The 17,551-nt window shown below is 46.4% G+C and overlaps 2 protein-coding genes across 10 annotated transcripts in view; one reads left to right on the top strand and one right to left on the bottom strand.

Moving 5' to 3' along the window:
* The window catches only part of BRD3 (bromodomain containing 3), a 60,623-nt gene extending 48,039 nt beyond the window's left edge, over window positions 1-12,584 (bottom strand). For 3 of the 8 annotated variants that reach the window (XR_003095235.1, XM_014522255.2, XM_006028617.3), the window contains exon 1: window positions 4,520-5,032. The gene's annotated coding sequence lies outside the window, so the exon portion shown is untranslated. The other 5 variants (XM_014522256.2, XM_014522259.2, XM_014522258.2 and 2 more) reach the window with 5 other exon arrangements.
* Window positions 4,451-17,551, top strand: part of WDR5 (WD repeat domain 5) — a 27,649-nt gene continuing 14,548 nt past the window's right edge. Inside the window, exon 1 of one of the 2 annotated variants that reach the window (XM_006028616.3) lies at window positions 4,451-4,500. Coding sequence is in view for 1 of the 2 variants with exons in the window: in XM_014522260.2 (XP_014377746.1) it covers window positions 15,071-15,221 (151 nt within the window). In the remaining variant the exon portion in view is untranslated. Of the gene's footprint in view, window positions 4,501-15,055; window positions 15,222-17,551 lie in introns of those variants that run through there. The other variant, XM_014522260.2, reaches the window with a different exon arrangement.

Raw genomic sequence — 17,551 nt, forward strand, 5'->3', positions numbered from 1 at the left:
CTCAAACACTTCACTTGGCCCGTGTCAAAACTCAGTGAAACCACATGCAAAACAGCATCAGCTATACCTATACCGGGGGAGAAAAAAGCCGACTTCCAGTCCTGATGAAGGAAAAAATGCACACAAGTCACTTCTTTTAGAGGTTGCTGCTGAAATGTCTCTAAGTGTTACAACGCCTGCTTATTTGGCTGAACAAAAGAAGAAGCTCGAAAGAGCCCCCGGTCCCGGCAAGATAGTAAAGGGTCTCAAAAATAGATGCAAGCATTTCTTCAGTCTCTGTCTTATCCATCATAACACTCGCATCCCAGAGAAAGATATAAAGAAGCAGATGCGCTGGCCAGCTTTACCGGTACGTTCCTAGGAATTTCCACATCACTTTTCACGGGAATTTGTTCTTAAATCCTTCTCTCTGAACAAGCAATGCAAACCATGTAAAAGGTATTTTCTCACTAATATTGCATGGTTAGTGTTGCACAGAAAGGCTGACCTCTGGCAAGCGCTAATGAATAACAAAAAGCTAACATCACAGTAAAATGCAACAGAACTAAAAGCCCGAGACAGGACATTTTGGAAGGACGTGTATAAAGCTCACTGAACAGCACGGCAAACAATGGTTCCTTGGTAAATCCCAGAAGCCTAGTGCTTACAGTAGTGTTCTGGGCTATTACTGTACAATAATGTGGTATTTTCCCTCTTTTTTTTTTTTTTAAGCATACGGCTCGTGGTAATGGCTAGGAGACCTGCTGTGGATTAATGAATTTTGCAAATTAGCAATGAAGAAAAGCACCAGGATTAAAGAACGGCAATCAAGGATGCTGAGACGCCAAGTGTTCGCTGTTCATTTATTTTGATAAGTGTAGATTAGTCTGAATTTATAGTGCTTGGAAGTTTACCAAAGAAGAGCTGAAGTCACATATTTGGTAAAAGTAACTAAGTCTTCCAAACGTGAGCCCTCACAACATGTCTCAGCTACTGCTGTGGAGTGAGATTACTGGCACACGCCTGCCGTCAGTGCAACCAACTGGGACTTGCACATCAACCAAGTTATAGTGAGCAAGACTCAGACCACAGTGAGAGCCTGTTGGGACCCTGGTGCACAATGCAGAAGTTATATGCATCTTCTTGCCGCACCTGTAAGGAAGATGTATACCCGAGTGTTAATGCAGACCCCAATCCTGCCTCTCTACACATAGGGATCATGGCTAAGACAATGGGTCTTAATGGGGACGGGGGCTCTGTCCACAATGAACAAATGGCAGGAGATGGGGTGACACTTCAGACTTTTTAGGTAGGAAGCTCTATTATAGTCTCAGGAGCTAGACTGGACAAAGCTTTGGAACATGAAGGTTTTTACCCAGGAGATATGGAACTTTGCATTATTATTAGAAAACGTCCTTAACTTCATCCAGCCGTTAAGTTATAGCTGTGGTTTCCAAGGGGTTTCATTTGCAGACACTCCCGCAAAACCAGCTCTGCTTCAAAATAAAATGTGAAAGACTATTGCTGCCAACATCATGAACTAAAGTCATGCCACATGAGAAGAAAGAAAAAGCACGAACTATCTGAGCTGCTGTTAAAAAAAAAAAAAAAAAACCAACCCAAAAACCTAGCTGTGAGTAACATTTTCAAAAGCCTCCATGTAAGGCAGGAGTCCTATTTTCATAAGTGACTTGTTTCCTTTGAGCCTAAATCTTACTGGAACTCAGTAGGACTCAGACTCCCACATGCTGAAGTCTCTTCTGAAAATAAGACTCAGGCTCCTAAACCACATAAGCATTTTTTCTTTTTAAATTTTAGCAGCAACCATGTCTGACAGGCCCTTCTGTATGAGTAGTCACTGCCTGTGCACCACTTTCTTTACGGACAGTGTAAAAGGCAGCATCCTGGTCAGACTTCTTGTGCCATAAAGAACAACAGTAATCCTCCACCCAAGCCCCCTACTCCTTTTTTTTTTTTTTTTTTTTTTTTAAGCAAACAATTTGAAAGCATCAAACACGTGTATTTTTAACTGAAGCAAGAAAGGAAAAGAGGAAAAGCATCTCAGGAGTTAGTCTTAGTCACTGGCAAGATTGCGAGCTGTAAAAAAGAAAGCTTCTGGGCAGGAAGCTACACATTTCAGCAGGGGCCTTTATGTACATTCTTTCAAACTCCTGAGCTAACAAAATATGAAATATGGGACCCTTCGGAGCGATCCTAGTCTACTAACCCTACCATGTGCAGATGAAGAGAACACGCAGCGTTTGCAATAAATTCAGCTTTCCTTAAAGTGCCATATTTAAAGCAATACACTACTTGTATTGCTTGTAAACTCACCGAGCTGATATGTAGCTTGAAGCACACAAGTTTATTCTGTGCTCTTCTCTCCCCCTCAAAGAATGCAGCACATATTACAGGCAACCCAAGGCCTCTCTGAGACCTTGCCTTATCCCAGGGTGAATTCAGGACAGTCACAGCTCTAAACTCAAAACTCTCCCTATGTCTGAAGAAGGACTTTTATGCCCAAAAGCTTGCAGAAACCAATTTATTAGACCAACTGAATAGCTGGAAAAAAAGACAGCACATCTACCCAAACAACCTTGTCAGCCTCAAATCTAAAATTTCCAGTTGAATGTACGGACAGTTCCTTAGCGCCACTCACATAACCTGGAAGGCAATAAAAATACTAACTAGCTTGTCAAAAAAACAACTTCTCTTCCCCCAGCAGGGGACAGCAGGTGTGTGTGGCTATTGTGCTTTCCCCTAACCTACTATTACATAATGTCAAGTAGCTTAAACTGGAAACAGATTTGGGGTTAAAAAAAAAAAAGATACATAAATACATGCATACAGCTCATGTGATATTTCACTCCTGATCTAAATTAAAAAGATGCTGTTTAGCTTTGATCCCTCTAGATAGTAACAAGAAGTACATCCATGCTACAGGAAAAAAACAAAAACAAACCATGGAAGGGAAAGTGTTTCCTGCTTTGCCGTGGGTATTTTTCTCTAAGGAACTTCCTACATTTCCCATACAACCCGGTCCCATTCTGCACGGGCTTTCAGAGTTAGTTAAGTCTGGAGATGAGACGACTATTATATTAGTCTTCAGATACCTGAAGGGTGATTACAGAGAGGATGGGAGTGGGATTTTTTCTGTGGCTGTGGGGGGCAGGACTAGGAGCAATGGTCTCAAGCTGTGGCAGGGGGAATGGAGATGGGAGACGCTCTGCTCTGAGAGTGGTCAAGCCTTGGAAGAAGCTGCCTGGAGAAAGGAGCAAATCTCCATCCTTGGAAATTTTCAAGGGCAAGTTAGAAGACACTTGGCCGGGATGGTCTGGTGAGTAATGGCCTTGCCTTGGGCAGGGGGCTGGACCACATGAGGTCGGCTTAGGATCCTTACGGCTTTCATCCGCTCCCACAGTGATGCAGGCGACCCAGACACGGCAGCACAGGGGGGAAAGGCTGAAAAGTGAAAGCGGCTCCACTCCAGGCAATGGCCCAGTCCCCACTGCCCAAGTTCAGGTGCAAAATGTAAACAAACAGTCCGATAGCGAGGAGCGCGCCAGGACAGGACACCAGCTCCCACATCTCAAGGAAACCCGCACGCTCCTTTTGCTCCCAGGTCACTCCAGGCACACGTCCCGGCTTGCACCAATTGCACACACACACACAAACACACCTTGACAGCTACCCTGCAAACAACACATGCTGCCAGGGGTGCCACCTGCTTCCCTATCTCTCCGGGCTGGGGAGCAAACCAAGCCATCGGGCAAAGCTGCAGCCAGCAAAACATTTCCACCCCCCGCCGGGTTAGTGCCCCGTCTCGGCCACACGACACCCCCGAGCAGGGGTGCTCGGTGCAATTGATCAGGGGGGGTGTGCAATGCACAAGCCCTTGTGCAACTGACGAGGGGGAGGGGGTTGCAATTGACTAGCCTCGCTTTGCAGCGGCCTGGCACCGACAATCTCGGATCCGGGCTCCTGCCTCTCAATGGCTTGATAAGAGGGGTTGTTTTGTGTTTTTAAAGCAAGCCCGCAGCCCTCGTCTGCCCCATAATTTTCCCCTTTAAAAGATGGCGGGCAGAGAGAGAGAGAGAGAGAGAGAGAGAGGGGAAAAAAAATCCCTTCCGTAAGGGAGATGGGCTGCGCTGCACAAACTCCAGCCTGTGCCTCTCGCGGAGCTGGGAGGGGAGAGAGGTAGGTGGGTGGGAAAAAAAAAAAAAAAGAAAGAAAGAAAGAAAAGCGGGGGAGGCAATAAAAGAGGCAGAGCTCAGTGCAAACATCCCCCGGAGCTGCCGCCTGGGCAGGGGAAAAGGGGAAGGAGGAGGAGAGAAGCAGCGGCCGCCCTGGAGCCGGAGCCGGAGCCCTCCAGCTGGCTTTGTTACATTGTTGCCATGCACAAAGGCTGCGGAAGCAAGGGGAGTCCCTGTGCTGGCTTGCATTAAAAAAAAAAAAATAATAATAATAATTAAGAAAAGCAAAGCATGGCCCGCTGCTCGCAACGCGCTTAACAAAGAAAGGGTAAGATTAAATAGATTACTTTGCCCCGGCGGCTCCAGCAACGTTTGCCCGATAGTCCCCTCCAGTTGCTCTTCTTTTTAGCCTCGGCAAGGCAGCATAATAGATGCGCTAAAGCGGTGGAGAGCTCATGCGCCCGGGCGCGAGGCCATGTGGGCAAGGTAGTCTTTGCAGGCGGCGCGGGACAGCACAGCCGCCACCCCCCGGACTACAACTCCCAGCCTGGCCTGCGAGCTGCCTTTCTCTTCCCCCCCCCACCTCCACTTCCACCCTCCTGCCACCACTCCTCCTCCCTTGGACCAGCGGGCAGGAGGGGGGCGATCCCCGGGTCAGGGTGGCATTGCAACGCGCTCCCCCGAGGCGTGGAGCCCAAGCCTGGCTTGGTTTTTGGAGGGGTGGCGAGGATCTGCCTTGGCTGGGGGCTTCCCCAAAGGGTGGAGGGGACACGCAGGCTTTCCCCTCCGCTCCTCCGGCTTGCAAGTAAAGCTGGAAAGGTGCAGGCTCCCCTCGGAGCTGCCCGATGCTTTTATCCCCACCCCCCTTACCTCCTGGTGATGACACGATTGCAACTTGAAACCCGTCTCCTCTAAGCTCCACGGGTCTCTTATTCTGGTTTGCATTGGCTAATGCACACTCACAGTTATTATGCAACAACCAATACAAGCCACAACCACAAGAGCATGCAACCAATGCCAACTATTTCTAGCATGCCAGGCAAGGCAAAAAAACAAGGAACAGAAACCAACAAACAAAACCAAACCTGTGTTATGAGCTGCACAGGTGGGTGCACTGTATCCACAGGTATCACGACCATGATACAATGAGCCAGCCACCACACGCCCTGAAAACAGAGTTGCACTTTAATATAAACACGCCGTTTAGGGGGGGAAAAAAAGTGTGAACAAGGGTTGAGCAGCATTAGAAGAATGGACAAGTGAAAAGCAAGAGAAAAAGAGCAGTAGACACTGTGCTGAGGAAGATCAGTGAATACAAACAGTCAGAGAAAGACCCAGATCTTGTTCTAACTGGAAACAGGATCCAGTTGCTGTGGCACCCAGTAAAGTGGAACCATTCAAAAAACAAATGGATCCAAGGGAGACATCTGAATGCCAGTGTATACGTGGTAGTTAAGGGATTTCTCTCTGGGCACACCAGTGGAGCCTGCCACGATGCTATTTTGTCAGGCTGTTATAAACCATAAGGTGGAGGCACTTTCATAGATGGAAGGGATCACATAACGTCATCTAGTGCAGTGTTTCTCAACCCGTGGCGTGTGACCCAAAAGTGGGTCGTAAGAATATATGAAAGGGTCACCAACGAACTTTAAAAATGGATCAAACAATTTTAAAGGATAATCCATTTTAAAAGGAGAAAAACATGAGAAACACTGTGTTTTTTCCCTTGCAGGCTGGCAGAGCTCCCCTGCTTGCCCCCCCCCCCAAATGCCCCACACCCCCTGTCCAGAAGTCAGGGCTGGGGGTGAGGGGAGTTTCTACTTAAACTATTTATTGGGTCAGGACTGGCCATTGGTGTTTACAAATGGGTCCTGGTACAAAAAGGCAGAGAACCAGTAATCTAGTGCATCAGTTCTCCACCTTTTTTGTCCGGGACCCATTTGTAAACACCACTGGCCAGTCCTGACCCAGTGCCCCCCACCCCCAAGCCCCATCCTTCCAGTGTGTGGGGCAGGGCAGGCCCCCAAGCAGCCCCTCGCAGGCTGGAGCTCTGCCAGCCTGCAAGGAAAAACCCAGTGTTTCCCATGTTTTTCTGCTTTAAAGGAGAATCCATTTTAAAGCTTGTTCGCAACCCTTTCATATATTCCTGAAAAATGCTGATCTAGGGCAGCCTCCTGCTCATGGCAGGATCGTTCCCGCACTAACTCATCCTAGCTTTTCAAAGTTTCCAGGGATGGAAATCCTACCACTTCTCTAAGTTGCCTGTTCCAGTGCCCAATCATCCCCATAGTGAGAGAGGCTATAAGTGGCTGTTTCATTTGAAGCGGACTTGACCAATCAAAACCTGGGGGAAAAAAAAAAGAGGACCTGGATAGCCGCTTAAACAGGCATCCCTTCCAATCTAGTTGCTGCCCTTCTGAGACTAAAGAGGCACAACCTGTGTAATGCTGCTGGGATTGGTTTGGGGTATGACTGGTATCATAACAGATGAAAGAGAGTCATTTACACATGAAGCTTAAATGGCAATTAACTCAAATTAGCTCTGATTGCAACAAGGCAAAGTGTCAGCTCAGGTAATTCACAGATACTTAATATATGGGACAATGGGTTTTGTCCATCTGTAAGGTTTAGGGTTTGCTGCCAGATAAAACACTCAAATTCAAATCAAGCCCACTGATAGATTAGTCCCTGGAACAAATAGCATTTGAACGGACTGAGCCAAAATTAGTTTATAGAGGTATTACAGCCATGTAAGTGAATACCTGTGGGGTGATATGAGAGGGAGTTTTAGCACATTTTATCTCAGCTACTTCACAGGTATGTAAAGTGGGACAATGGGCTTATACTAATATCCCTGGAACAAAAGGCTCTCCCAAGGGATGCCGGTTTACAAATGAAGTTTCCTCTGCTGGCCTTCCAGGCCTTGGCTCCTGGTCATAAAATAATAGGATTATAGAAAATTCAGGTGTGAAGGGACCTCAGAAGGTCACATCTAGTCCAACCCCCTGCTCAAAGCAGGACCAGCCCCAACTCCATCATCCCAGCCAAGGCTTTGTATAGCCAGATCATAAAAACCTCCAAGGATGGAGATGCTGCCACCTCCCTGGGTAACCTGTTTCGGTGCTTCACCACCATCCTAGTGAGAGAGTTTTTCCTAATATCCGACCTAAACCTCCTTTGCTGCAACTTGAAGCAGTCCTATCTCCTCTGCAGCTGCAGAGAAAACGTTTTTGGCTCAAAACAGATGTGAGGTCTATCCCAGGTCTGATTTCCCCTGGGTTTGACTGGCATCACAACAGGTTGGGGACAGTCCTTGATGCATACAGCTTGAATGGGAATTAACATTTTTCCTGGGACAATTAGAGCTATCTTGGTGCCTCATGGGTACTTCACTAAGTACTTAAAGTGGGACAATGTACTCTGTAAGATCACAGAATAACAGGCTTTGTCCTGGGAGAAATCTGTTTTTAGCCTTTGTAATCACCCTGCAGGTATCTGAAGACTGTAATCAAATCCCCCTTATGGTCTTCTCTTTCCCCAACTAAATAACCCTAGTTCTTTCAGTCTTTCTTCACAGCTCTCAATTTGCAGGCCTCTAATCACTTTTATCACTCTCCACTGGACTCTTTCCAATCCGTCCAAATCTGTCTTGAAGCATAGGGCCTGAAACTGGACACAGCACTCCAGGTAAGGCTTCATGTGTTGCCTAGACTAAAATAATCACTTCCTTTGATTTGCAAATGGCACTCCTATTAATACCATTCAAGGTGGTGTTGATTTTGCAACAGTAACACACTGTTGGGTCATATTCAGCTCAGTCTATGGTCCACTGTAACCCCCTGGGTCTTTCTCTGCAGCACCTTAACAAAGTTACTCCCTGGATCCTGCTTTCAAAGACTTCCTAAAAGAACATTGCCACCGCAAACTTTGATGAAGTTGCATCTCTTTGTACAACCCAAACCCATCCTTCTTCATGCAGATGAGCAATCGGTAACAAAAGGATAGGCAATGACCATTCCCATTTTCATCTCCTTCCCGTCTTAGATCCCAGTCCTGGAATCACATCCATTGTTCATACCACCAAACTCAGTGGGATCCCACGCTAGGAGCCCAGCACAAGTGGAGGTGTTCACAAAATTGGGGCTGTAGTCATGTTATCATCGTTCGTTGTTCAGTAGTCCCTCCATATATCGTATAATGTCAGAGAGAGGTTACAGAACAAAATGGACCTTCTGCTGAAATTCTTACGAACAATAGGCAACACCATGAACAATATGAAACGTCATATTTACTTCCATTAAATTCTGGAAGCAAGGGGGGTTTTGTGCTTTTTTTAAATAACTGAATCAACTGTACAGCTGGAAAAGTGTGTTAGGTAAACTTTGGGGCACAAAGTGCCCTTCTTCAGAAGGAAACATTCTGGCAGCAAAGAAGAAAAAAAGCACACAAAGAGGGTATACGTGCAATTGCTATGTCAGACTAGAATCATCCATTTGACAGTTTAGATTTCTAGATTTTTTAGCCTGGTAGAATTTACCAACCTAAGCACAAATAATCTCCTTTGTACTGTAGAGATAAAGATACTCTATTTGATCATGAGTTACAAATATACCTGCGCTGACTTAGCTGAATGTTGCAAGGTTGTTCCATATTGTCAGCCTTTCCTGGCTTGCAAATGCTAACTATAACTATTAGTCCAAATATGGAGGATTGCTTAATTAGGCAAGGAGATTTACATCTTTTACCTGAAAAAGAGGCAACAGAACAACCGGCTGTAACATATTAATGGTCTGATTTTCATGGGTGCTGAACCTTTGAGTCCCGTTGACTTGAATAGAAATTCTCAGCACCTCTGAATAAGAAAACAATAACCAGTTTGCCCAAACTCCAAATTAATAAAGTAGGCCTTTCAGACTAATGATTTCCAGCTTTTTCCTCATAACTAGGCAGGCTGGAAACTAACTTAAGAACAGCCAAACGAACAACAAACTGCTGAAAAATTAAAGCTTTTAATGGCCTTGCAGGACTTGAGGAGCAGGGACTTGGCTGACACCAGATACGGACAGCACTTCCATGAAATCATGTCTGGTGGCTGCACCGAGTGCTGCGCTCTGAACTGCAACATGAAGAGCGGCCCATTCAGAACCAAGCATCCCACAGACAACACCATGAATTGGGTGGAAAGGGAGAGAAGAGTAATAATGACCAAGAAAAGTTGATGGATTGTTTTTGCCAAGCCTCTGCCATCCTATTGGAGTGAACTGCTTCTTCCCAGAGTGTCAGTCTCATGTACTTGTCATATTTGCCATAAGGAAATAAGCTCAGCTGGAAACCTCCATGGAGAGAAGAGAACAAACGGGACAGGTAGATGCAAAAAGCACATGGTCAATGATAACCACAAAGCTCTAAGGGGCCGTGATCCCAGGAGCTGTTCTGTGCAGATAGGCCCAAGCACATGCATGAAATCATTGACTTCAGTAGGGCTGTACAGAGAGCTTTTGCCCCGGCTCAAAGCGTTGCCTGTTGCTTAAGTCACTTAAGCAAGTCAAACCTCACTTCAAAGCAGTAGAACATCATAAGCATCTCATTGTGAATTTACTGATCATCAGTCCTAGCATAGAGTTAACCGTCATGAGTCTTGCTACTGGTCTGTTTAGCGTGAGATATGCTTCTTCCAATAGCGATCTTAATCTGCTTTTAAGCAGAGAAGGGTCTTGCAGCTAAAGGGCTGGGAAGGTGTGAAGAAGAACTGGCTTCTAATCTTTGCTTTGCTACAGCCTTCCTGTATTACCTTAGCAAATCAATTCATCTCTGTACCTCAGTTCCCCACCTGCACTGGGGAGATAAAATTTGTGGCCTGAGAATTGGGTAGATGGAGCATTAAAGGTGACAGCTACTGCTTGTACATGCCCTGATGCTGTGTTTGCCATCAGCTTCTGGAAAAGCAGGAAATACTGAATTCAGGTAAACACCACCTGTATTCTCCACCCTGCCTGGCTCAAAAGATGCCCCATCCATCCCTCCAGACAATAAGGGGCCCCAAAGGAACGCAGCAGGTGGATACTATTGAGAAACAACCAGGCTATCTTCACAAGGAGGAAAAGCTGCCAGTCCCCCCCACCCCCCCGCCAAGTGCCTGACCCCTCTACACAAGTGTTGCCATAAGACTCCTTTTACAGGGAACCATGAAGTTTTAGGATGCCTTGAACAGCAGCTTGGTGTTACAGAAGCTGGATTAATCCAACAAGCAAAAGTGGTCCTAACACAGCTGGTGCCTGACAAGGCAGCACAGGCTGTAAGTCAGGACAAAATTCATCAAAATTATTATTTGCTAGATGTGCAACTCTGCACAGAAAACCATCCTAAGGCCCTGGTGACTATCATTTTTCAACCTAAAACACACAAGTCACTCACTCGCCTACCTCCACCTGTCAACTTGTGTCTTGATGAACATAGCTGCAGCCTTGCAGAAAAGTGTTTTCCAGGTATAGCTTAAGACCTGGCCTTCACGAGAAAGCTGTGCACATTCAGAATAAATATTGGCCTTTGAGTCTACCTGCTCCGAAAAGTCTTGACTGCTATTTCTTCCTGCCGCATGCGAGAAGGCAAAAGGAGGAGAAACCCCCCCCCAACATTCAACAGCTTTTTTTATTATTAATGTTTTCATTCACAAAGCTGAGAAGAACTCCAACCATTCTGGTTTCAACAAAAGCATTCTGATTAGCCTCTGTGGTTCCTTTTAGTCTCACCTTTAGTTACCCAATTAAGCCCTCCTTAATTACACACCTGCGGTGTATTTATTCTTCCACACGCCACTATAGCTTTTAACCCCTTGCATCCTTCCAGACAGTTTGCTTATGCACTGCCCTTGGAAAAGGTATTCTACCTGTGCAAAGGACAGTGTGTTGGGCGGTATACGACTGGTCAGCACTCAGGGTTCGTACTAAATCGATTTACAATCTGTAAAGAGAAACAAAAAACCATACCTGGTTTTAGATCAGCGCGAAACAAAGTGTATACAGCTACACTCAGACCACTGCAATAATATGATAGGAACAGAGGGTCTGTAGGACTGGATCAGGACTACAGTCTGTATGGCCTGGCATCTTGTCTTATACAGTGTTGGATGCTTCAGAGGAAGATACAGGCATCCCTGCAGTAGGCAGATGGGGCACAAAGGTCTGATCCTAACCCCTGATGTCTAGACGATAGGAATCCAGGAGCCAAGTCTAGTCATGCCCTCGTGACTAACCTGCCAAGGAAGCTTCAGTAAGCCTCGTCATCAAGCTCTCCCATCCACAAAACCTCAACCTTCAGGACCTGTGAACTCTGTGGAGCTTTGTGCACCAAGGACCCAGGGCAGACCCTATTACCTTGGCTCCCATGCATTGCACAAGATGTTATTGTATGCAGTAATTGGGGAACTTATTCAGCTGAAGTCAAGTACAGGGAAAAAAGTGACCAACAATGAAGCTGAGAAATGCTGCATAGGGAGTGAGTCAGGTAATGAGGAGGAACTCAATAGGCAGAAATTGTATTCAAGGGATAAATGCTTGGTGTCGCAACACTGAGTAGCATTACCTACATAAGTATGATCGCTCAGGTCGGTAAGGGTTACTTGTCTGGGGATGGCCGACTAGATCAGCAGCAAAGGTTGAAAACAGGTAATTATAGTGTACGTTTCTGCAGCGCGTGTCATCTGAGGATTTCAAAGCACTATAATAATCAGCTTGAGAGTGTTCTGAGGCACATGAATATGAATGTCCCCATTTTACAGCTAGTAAAGTTGAGGCAAAGAGAAGTTAAGGTGACACAGAGAATCAGGGGCATAGCCAGGAGGAGGACCCAGATGTTCTGACTCATCCCCCAAGCTGAAACTGTTCAACCATACTACCCTTACCTTTCTGTAGTAGTCACTGTGATGTAGGGCAGGAGGAAATGGAGTTCCCTGAACAGGCTTCTAACAGGCTCTGTTAAATGAGAGAGCAGGAAGGAATCAGAGTTACTGAAGCCCCAAAGAGAGCATTACAAACTAACCTCCTAATCGTTAATCTGGACCCACACAGAGCATCAAGGTCGCAGGGCAGTATGGGGAACATAGTGGAAGCAGGTGGAGAGGGATAAAAGTCAGATTCTCTCTCTCTCTCAGAGCCTTGATCAGAGTTGAAGCTTTCAGCTGCCCCTGTGATTCCCAACAATACAGGAGGAAAATTATTCAGTGCTGGCAGGGGCAGAGAAGAAAAGAATAGTTTCTTCTTGCTTAACTTTTCAGGCTTTGCAAAAGGCCCCTTGCCAAAGGTTTCCCTGTTTGTTGCTTCTTCCACATACCTTTCGTGGCTGCGGCAGGGGAGCTAGCTGTGCCGGACACAGGTATATGCACAAGGGAATATTTTACAGGCGTGCAACAGCCATTGCTCGCCCTGGAAGAATCCATTTGGGAAGCAGGAAGGTGGGCAGAAGGTGCAGCCAGGGGAAGAGAGTCAAAGGATTCTTTCTCCCTTGCTAAATATCTCCTCTAAGCTCCCCCTGGTGCTCTGCTCTACCTATTGCATTCGCTCACTTCCGCTTCATTCAAGGGCATTAGATGCAATCCAGTTTTGCAAGCACTGCTGAGCCTCAGGTTCTGTCCTGTAAGGTGCTGATGGGTCTGACCCAGCCAAGCCCTCCACTTTAATTCAATGAGATTCCTTATCCAGTTCAAGTTGACAACACAAATTACCAAAGCAGCAAAAGGGAGCTAGTGTTTACTCCTGCTAACCAACATGTGCAGGATCCGGCCCTCCAGATGCCTGTAATAACTGGGAGCCAAGACAGCCATCAGCTCCCTACTGCTCCGTCTGTCCCCTGCCTCCTCCCAAGGTGGTTTGGCTGTTTTTTATTAATGAATCCTAATCACTTTCTAATGCTTGGATGCTTAGTTCATAAGGCTCCTGGTTTGAGGTTCTGCACCTCTAGCCCATTTTTCTTTTGACTGCAAGACTATTCTTGTGTTGGAGTGACATTTCCCCTGCTCTATTTTATTTCTTGTACAGCTGAGAAAATAGGAGACACCGTGGGAGACTAAAGCCTCAATTGTGTAATGAGCTCCTCTTTTGGGGAGAGCTGTTTTTATCAGAGCTGCAAACCAGGACCCATTAGGGAAGTCAGAGTTGTTGGTGGGATTAGATTTGAGAAACTGCTGGATTTTAATCGTGTGCCGGGACCCCAAGTCTCTTCTGAAAACATGCATAGTTCCAAGAAGAGTCTAGCCTGTTGGTTAGGAGACCATAGTCCTATAAAGGGTTTATATGGAAACCCTGCGTGCAGAACCAGGGGCAAAAATCGACCAAATCCTGCTTCCTTACTAATGGCCTTGTGTGCTCCTTTCCAATGAGTGAAGGTTGGGAGCAAGGTAAGCAGGCGTCAGCTATAAATTTATACTGAGGAGGTCTAGAAAAGTTGCAATGTTTGTTTGCTTTCAATCCAAGAAAGAGTTACCATGTATGTGTGGTTTAGGAAAACCACAGCCACACTGTCAGCAATAACAGAGAATATGCAATCTGCCGTGGATCAAATGCTCTTTGAAAAAAGCACGGCAAGTACAGTAGGTCTAACATGCTACGTTTCATCACTAATTCCTTTTCCCTCCATTTCTGAGGATTATACACATTTCTGAGTGCTAATTTGGCCTGTTAGATGTTCTTCTCTTTTTTGCACTACCACAGAATCAAACTAATAAAGGCCTTCATTCTTCCAGGGGTGTAGGTTGTAGCCGTGTTGGGCAGACAAGGTTCCTTGGGTATTTTCCAACTATTTGGGTTGGTCTAATAAAAGATATCAGATTCACCCAAGGAACCTTGTCTGCCTTCATTCTTCCAGCGCCTATACGAGCATATGATTTCACAGCATTTTGATGCATTTCCTTATTGCTCACTATTGTAAATGTAAGTACCCACATAAGTGTTAGTTTGCAGAATGGGGACCACAAGTGAGCCAAGATCCACTGAAGTCAGTGGAAGTCCTTCCAGTCAGTTTAATGTGATTTGGATCAGACTTGCAGGACTCCATACCAAAATCCCCATTCACATCAGTGACATCAGGATGAAGACCTGAGGGCCCCAGTTCGGCATGGTACTTATTTATTTTAAATACCTTTAATATTTAATAATTGTAGGATTGCACTTATTTATGGCCATAGGTGTCTTAATTTAATTCATTATGCAGTGAGATCCCATCAGCACTTGAATACAACTGCATCCAGCCACCTACAGAAGTGCATCCTTCCCACTGCTACTATAGGAAACAGTGCCAGCAAAAAAACCCCCTCTCTAACTATAGTCCTTTGCAGCATGCAAGGAGGCCAAAAAGTGCAGACTATCAAGGAGTGGCACCAATGCCAGGGTCAGGAAATCTCCATAATCCTCCCCTGCCAATCACCTCCCCTTTGATGATAATGGGGATCCAGCTTTAATATCCTTCCTGGCTCCAACTGGGTAGTATGGCTGGGGAAAAGAGAGCGCTCCAGATCTGTGACTCATCTATATCACCCAGAGAGCCATGCACAGTTATGGCAGATCCTGGGGCAGTGGGATGTCCCTGCTTCGTAATAGAGCTGCTGTTTTCTTCATCAGCTCCAGTCTCCAAATGCATAGGCATAACTTCAGGGCCTGAAGAGTCCTACCAAAAAAACAGTGCTCAAAGTCAGGCAAGAGCCTCACATGAATGAATTGGGCCTAGAATAGTGAAAGAATAGGAACACAATATTTAAAAAAGGCCGATAGCATCTCCAGGGGTTGAATGCCATTAAAATACTTGCTCCTTGTTTAGTACTTTGAGATCTTCAGGTCCTGGAGAAATGGTAATAAACGTGATCATCCAAGATCATTGGAAGTGACTGAAGAAAGCCCTGAAACGAGGCAATGAGTGAGAGGGGTGAATACCTGCAGAGGGTAGTCTCCAGCAAGAACGCAACAAACTACACTCTTCATGCCAAGGACAAATTGAACCAAGATATATATAGTTTGAACATTTTGGTCAAGAAAGAGAGAAAGAAAGACCAGCACCGCTACAGTAAGCCCTTAGGCAAAGCCTGCCTGGGTTATAAAAAAAAGGAGAACTTAACTGGGTCTGTCCCTGGAGAACGCGCAGCTTTTCTAACTGTTTCCGATCTTCAACAGCTTCCCCTCTGCATTAGGATTACAGGGTTTAATTCTTCAAATTCCTGCTCAGGGTTTAATTCTTCAAATTTCCTCAGCAGGCAAGAAAATCCCCCTTTCGTCTCCCAGCACCAGGGATTTTCCATTCCCAACTGCCACTGGAATTTTTGGCGTCGCAAAGATCTCTCTTTGTTCAGGGCCCAGTGCCTGTCACATGCTTTTTGCTTTTATTCTCTGTTAAACAAAAACAGCTCGTAGCAAATTTTGGGTCGTCTTTGGCTGTGCTGCAGGAAGACACGGCTTTTCAGGATAGCGCTTAGGTGCACGCTTAAGTGAATCGGTCTTAACCCCGGGCTCAAAACGAAGGGCTTCCCCGCTTGGGACTCGTGTGTGCAGTGCACGCTGCGTCTCGAGATGCATGTTTCAAGGCGCTGTCAAACTTTATGGCATTTGTGTGGTTTGGAAGTTGGACAGATTTCTTTCTTCTGAACGCAGGGTTGAGGCTGCAGCCTTTTCATCTTGGCTGTCTTGCACAAGGGCACAGTAGGGTTTCTGTAACGCTGTCAACAGTGGTGCCACGTGTGCAGATTGTGCCTTCTCGCAGACCTTATTCTGAACTGCCTTTTGAGACTCACTAAATATGGCTATCCCACAAATACAACGGAGCAGGAGGTATTACGAACACCAACGGATGCTCTTCTTCCTAAGGGGCAGCATCGTTTAGGGGGAAAACATCATTGTGGTTGTCACCGGGGATTAAATCGTGTATGTCCAGCCCCAAACGCTCAGCTTCCTCGCCACCTGAACTCTCTCTTTCATACAGCAGCAGATATCAACTTCCAAATCCATAAGTCGCTGTCCGGTTTTATCGCCCAACGTGCAGATTCCTCCTATCCCTTTGCAAAGTTTGCAGCTTTCGATGAAGCGCTGTGCTGTCTGTTGAGCGCCGCCTTCGTGCAGGACCTGGCTGCCCAAAATGCTCACCATGCAGAGCGTTGTTTCGAAGCGTCCGTCTCCAGATCTCAGCCCGTTCAGCGTGACCTGCGCTTCTCTGTCAAGGCCGTGCCCAGTGCGGGACTCATTCGCCATCAGTATAAAAGGACTAGGTCTGGTGCTTCCCAGCGGTTGACCCATCGGTTTGGTGTAGCATCCCCAAGCTCTTCCAGGAACTTGTGGGCTTCATGCATAAATGATTTATGACTTTTAAGCCTCCTCTATATGGGTTTTTAGTTAACAGTTGATGAGGCAGGTGGTTTTCATTTGAAACAAGCCGTCAGGGAGACACTGAAGATAATTGCTAAAGAAGGCCAGAGTGGGCGGTAGGAGGGCAACACAGTCGCCAGATGCAAACGGGACTCAGTTGAGCAACTGTTTGGACTGGGCAGGCGCATTTTGCACGCCTGGTTAGTCACGGGAACAGGTCTGGAGACTCCTGGTCTCCTATCGATGCACAGGCCAGATCCAGCAAGGCCCAGGGCATCATGTGCACGGCCCCACAGCTTGCCACGAGGCTGGGTCCGGTGCAGGCTGGCCTCCCCAGGCTTGGCGGCTGCCCCTGTTCGGCTCAGGCCAGGCCCGTGCCAGGTGCCAGCTGGGGAAGATGTATCCTCAGGATGCAGGCAGGCCGGGCCAAGCCCTGCACAAGCCTGGAGTTGGGAGTGCGGGCGCGCGGTTGTGCGGTGCAAACTGTGTAATGGGTTTTTAGTGTGGTTTGAGCTGCCAAGTGAACCACACGGCAGTGTTGGAGGTGGAGTTTATATCTATCTATCGATAGATACATCTCTATCAATAGCTATATATGTATATCTATCTATCTATATATCTATCACTATCTATTCATAGGTATCTATCTATCTATCTATCTATCTATATCTATCACTATCCATTCATAGGTATATATTTATCTATCGATCTATATCTAGATAGGTTGGTCTAGACAGAGAAATATAAATATCTATCTATCTATAAAAATACATATTTTTGCAAAAGGACAAGTAAACCCCCTGCCCAGCCCCAATGGGAGCCACATTCCTGCCCCACAGGCCCCTGAGGGGCTCATGGGGGAGCCCGGCTGCCCTCTCTGCGAGCACTTCTGGGGCTGACACTCCCCCCCCCTCCCCTGCGAGGGGAAGGGAGGAGGAGGAGGAGGAGTGGAAAAAAAAAAAAGCAAAAAAGAAAACACAAAAAGCGCGCCTGTCTCTTTAAGGCGTTGCCGGCGCGCTTGCTCTTTATGTCCTTTCTCCC

Source organism: Alligator sinensis, unplaced genomic scaffold, assembly GCF_000455745.1.
Source record: "Alligator sinensis unplaced genomic scaffold, ASM45574v1 scaffold611_1, whole genome shotgun sequence".
Classification (NCBI taxonomy): Eukaryota; Metazoa; Chordata; order Crocodylia; family Alligatoridae; genus Alligator; species Alligator sinensis.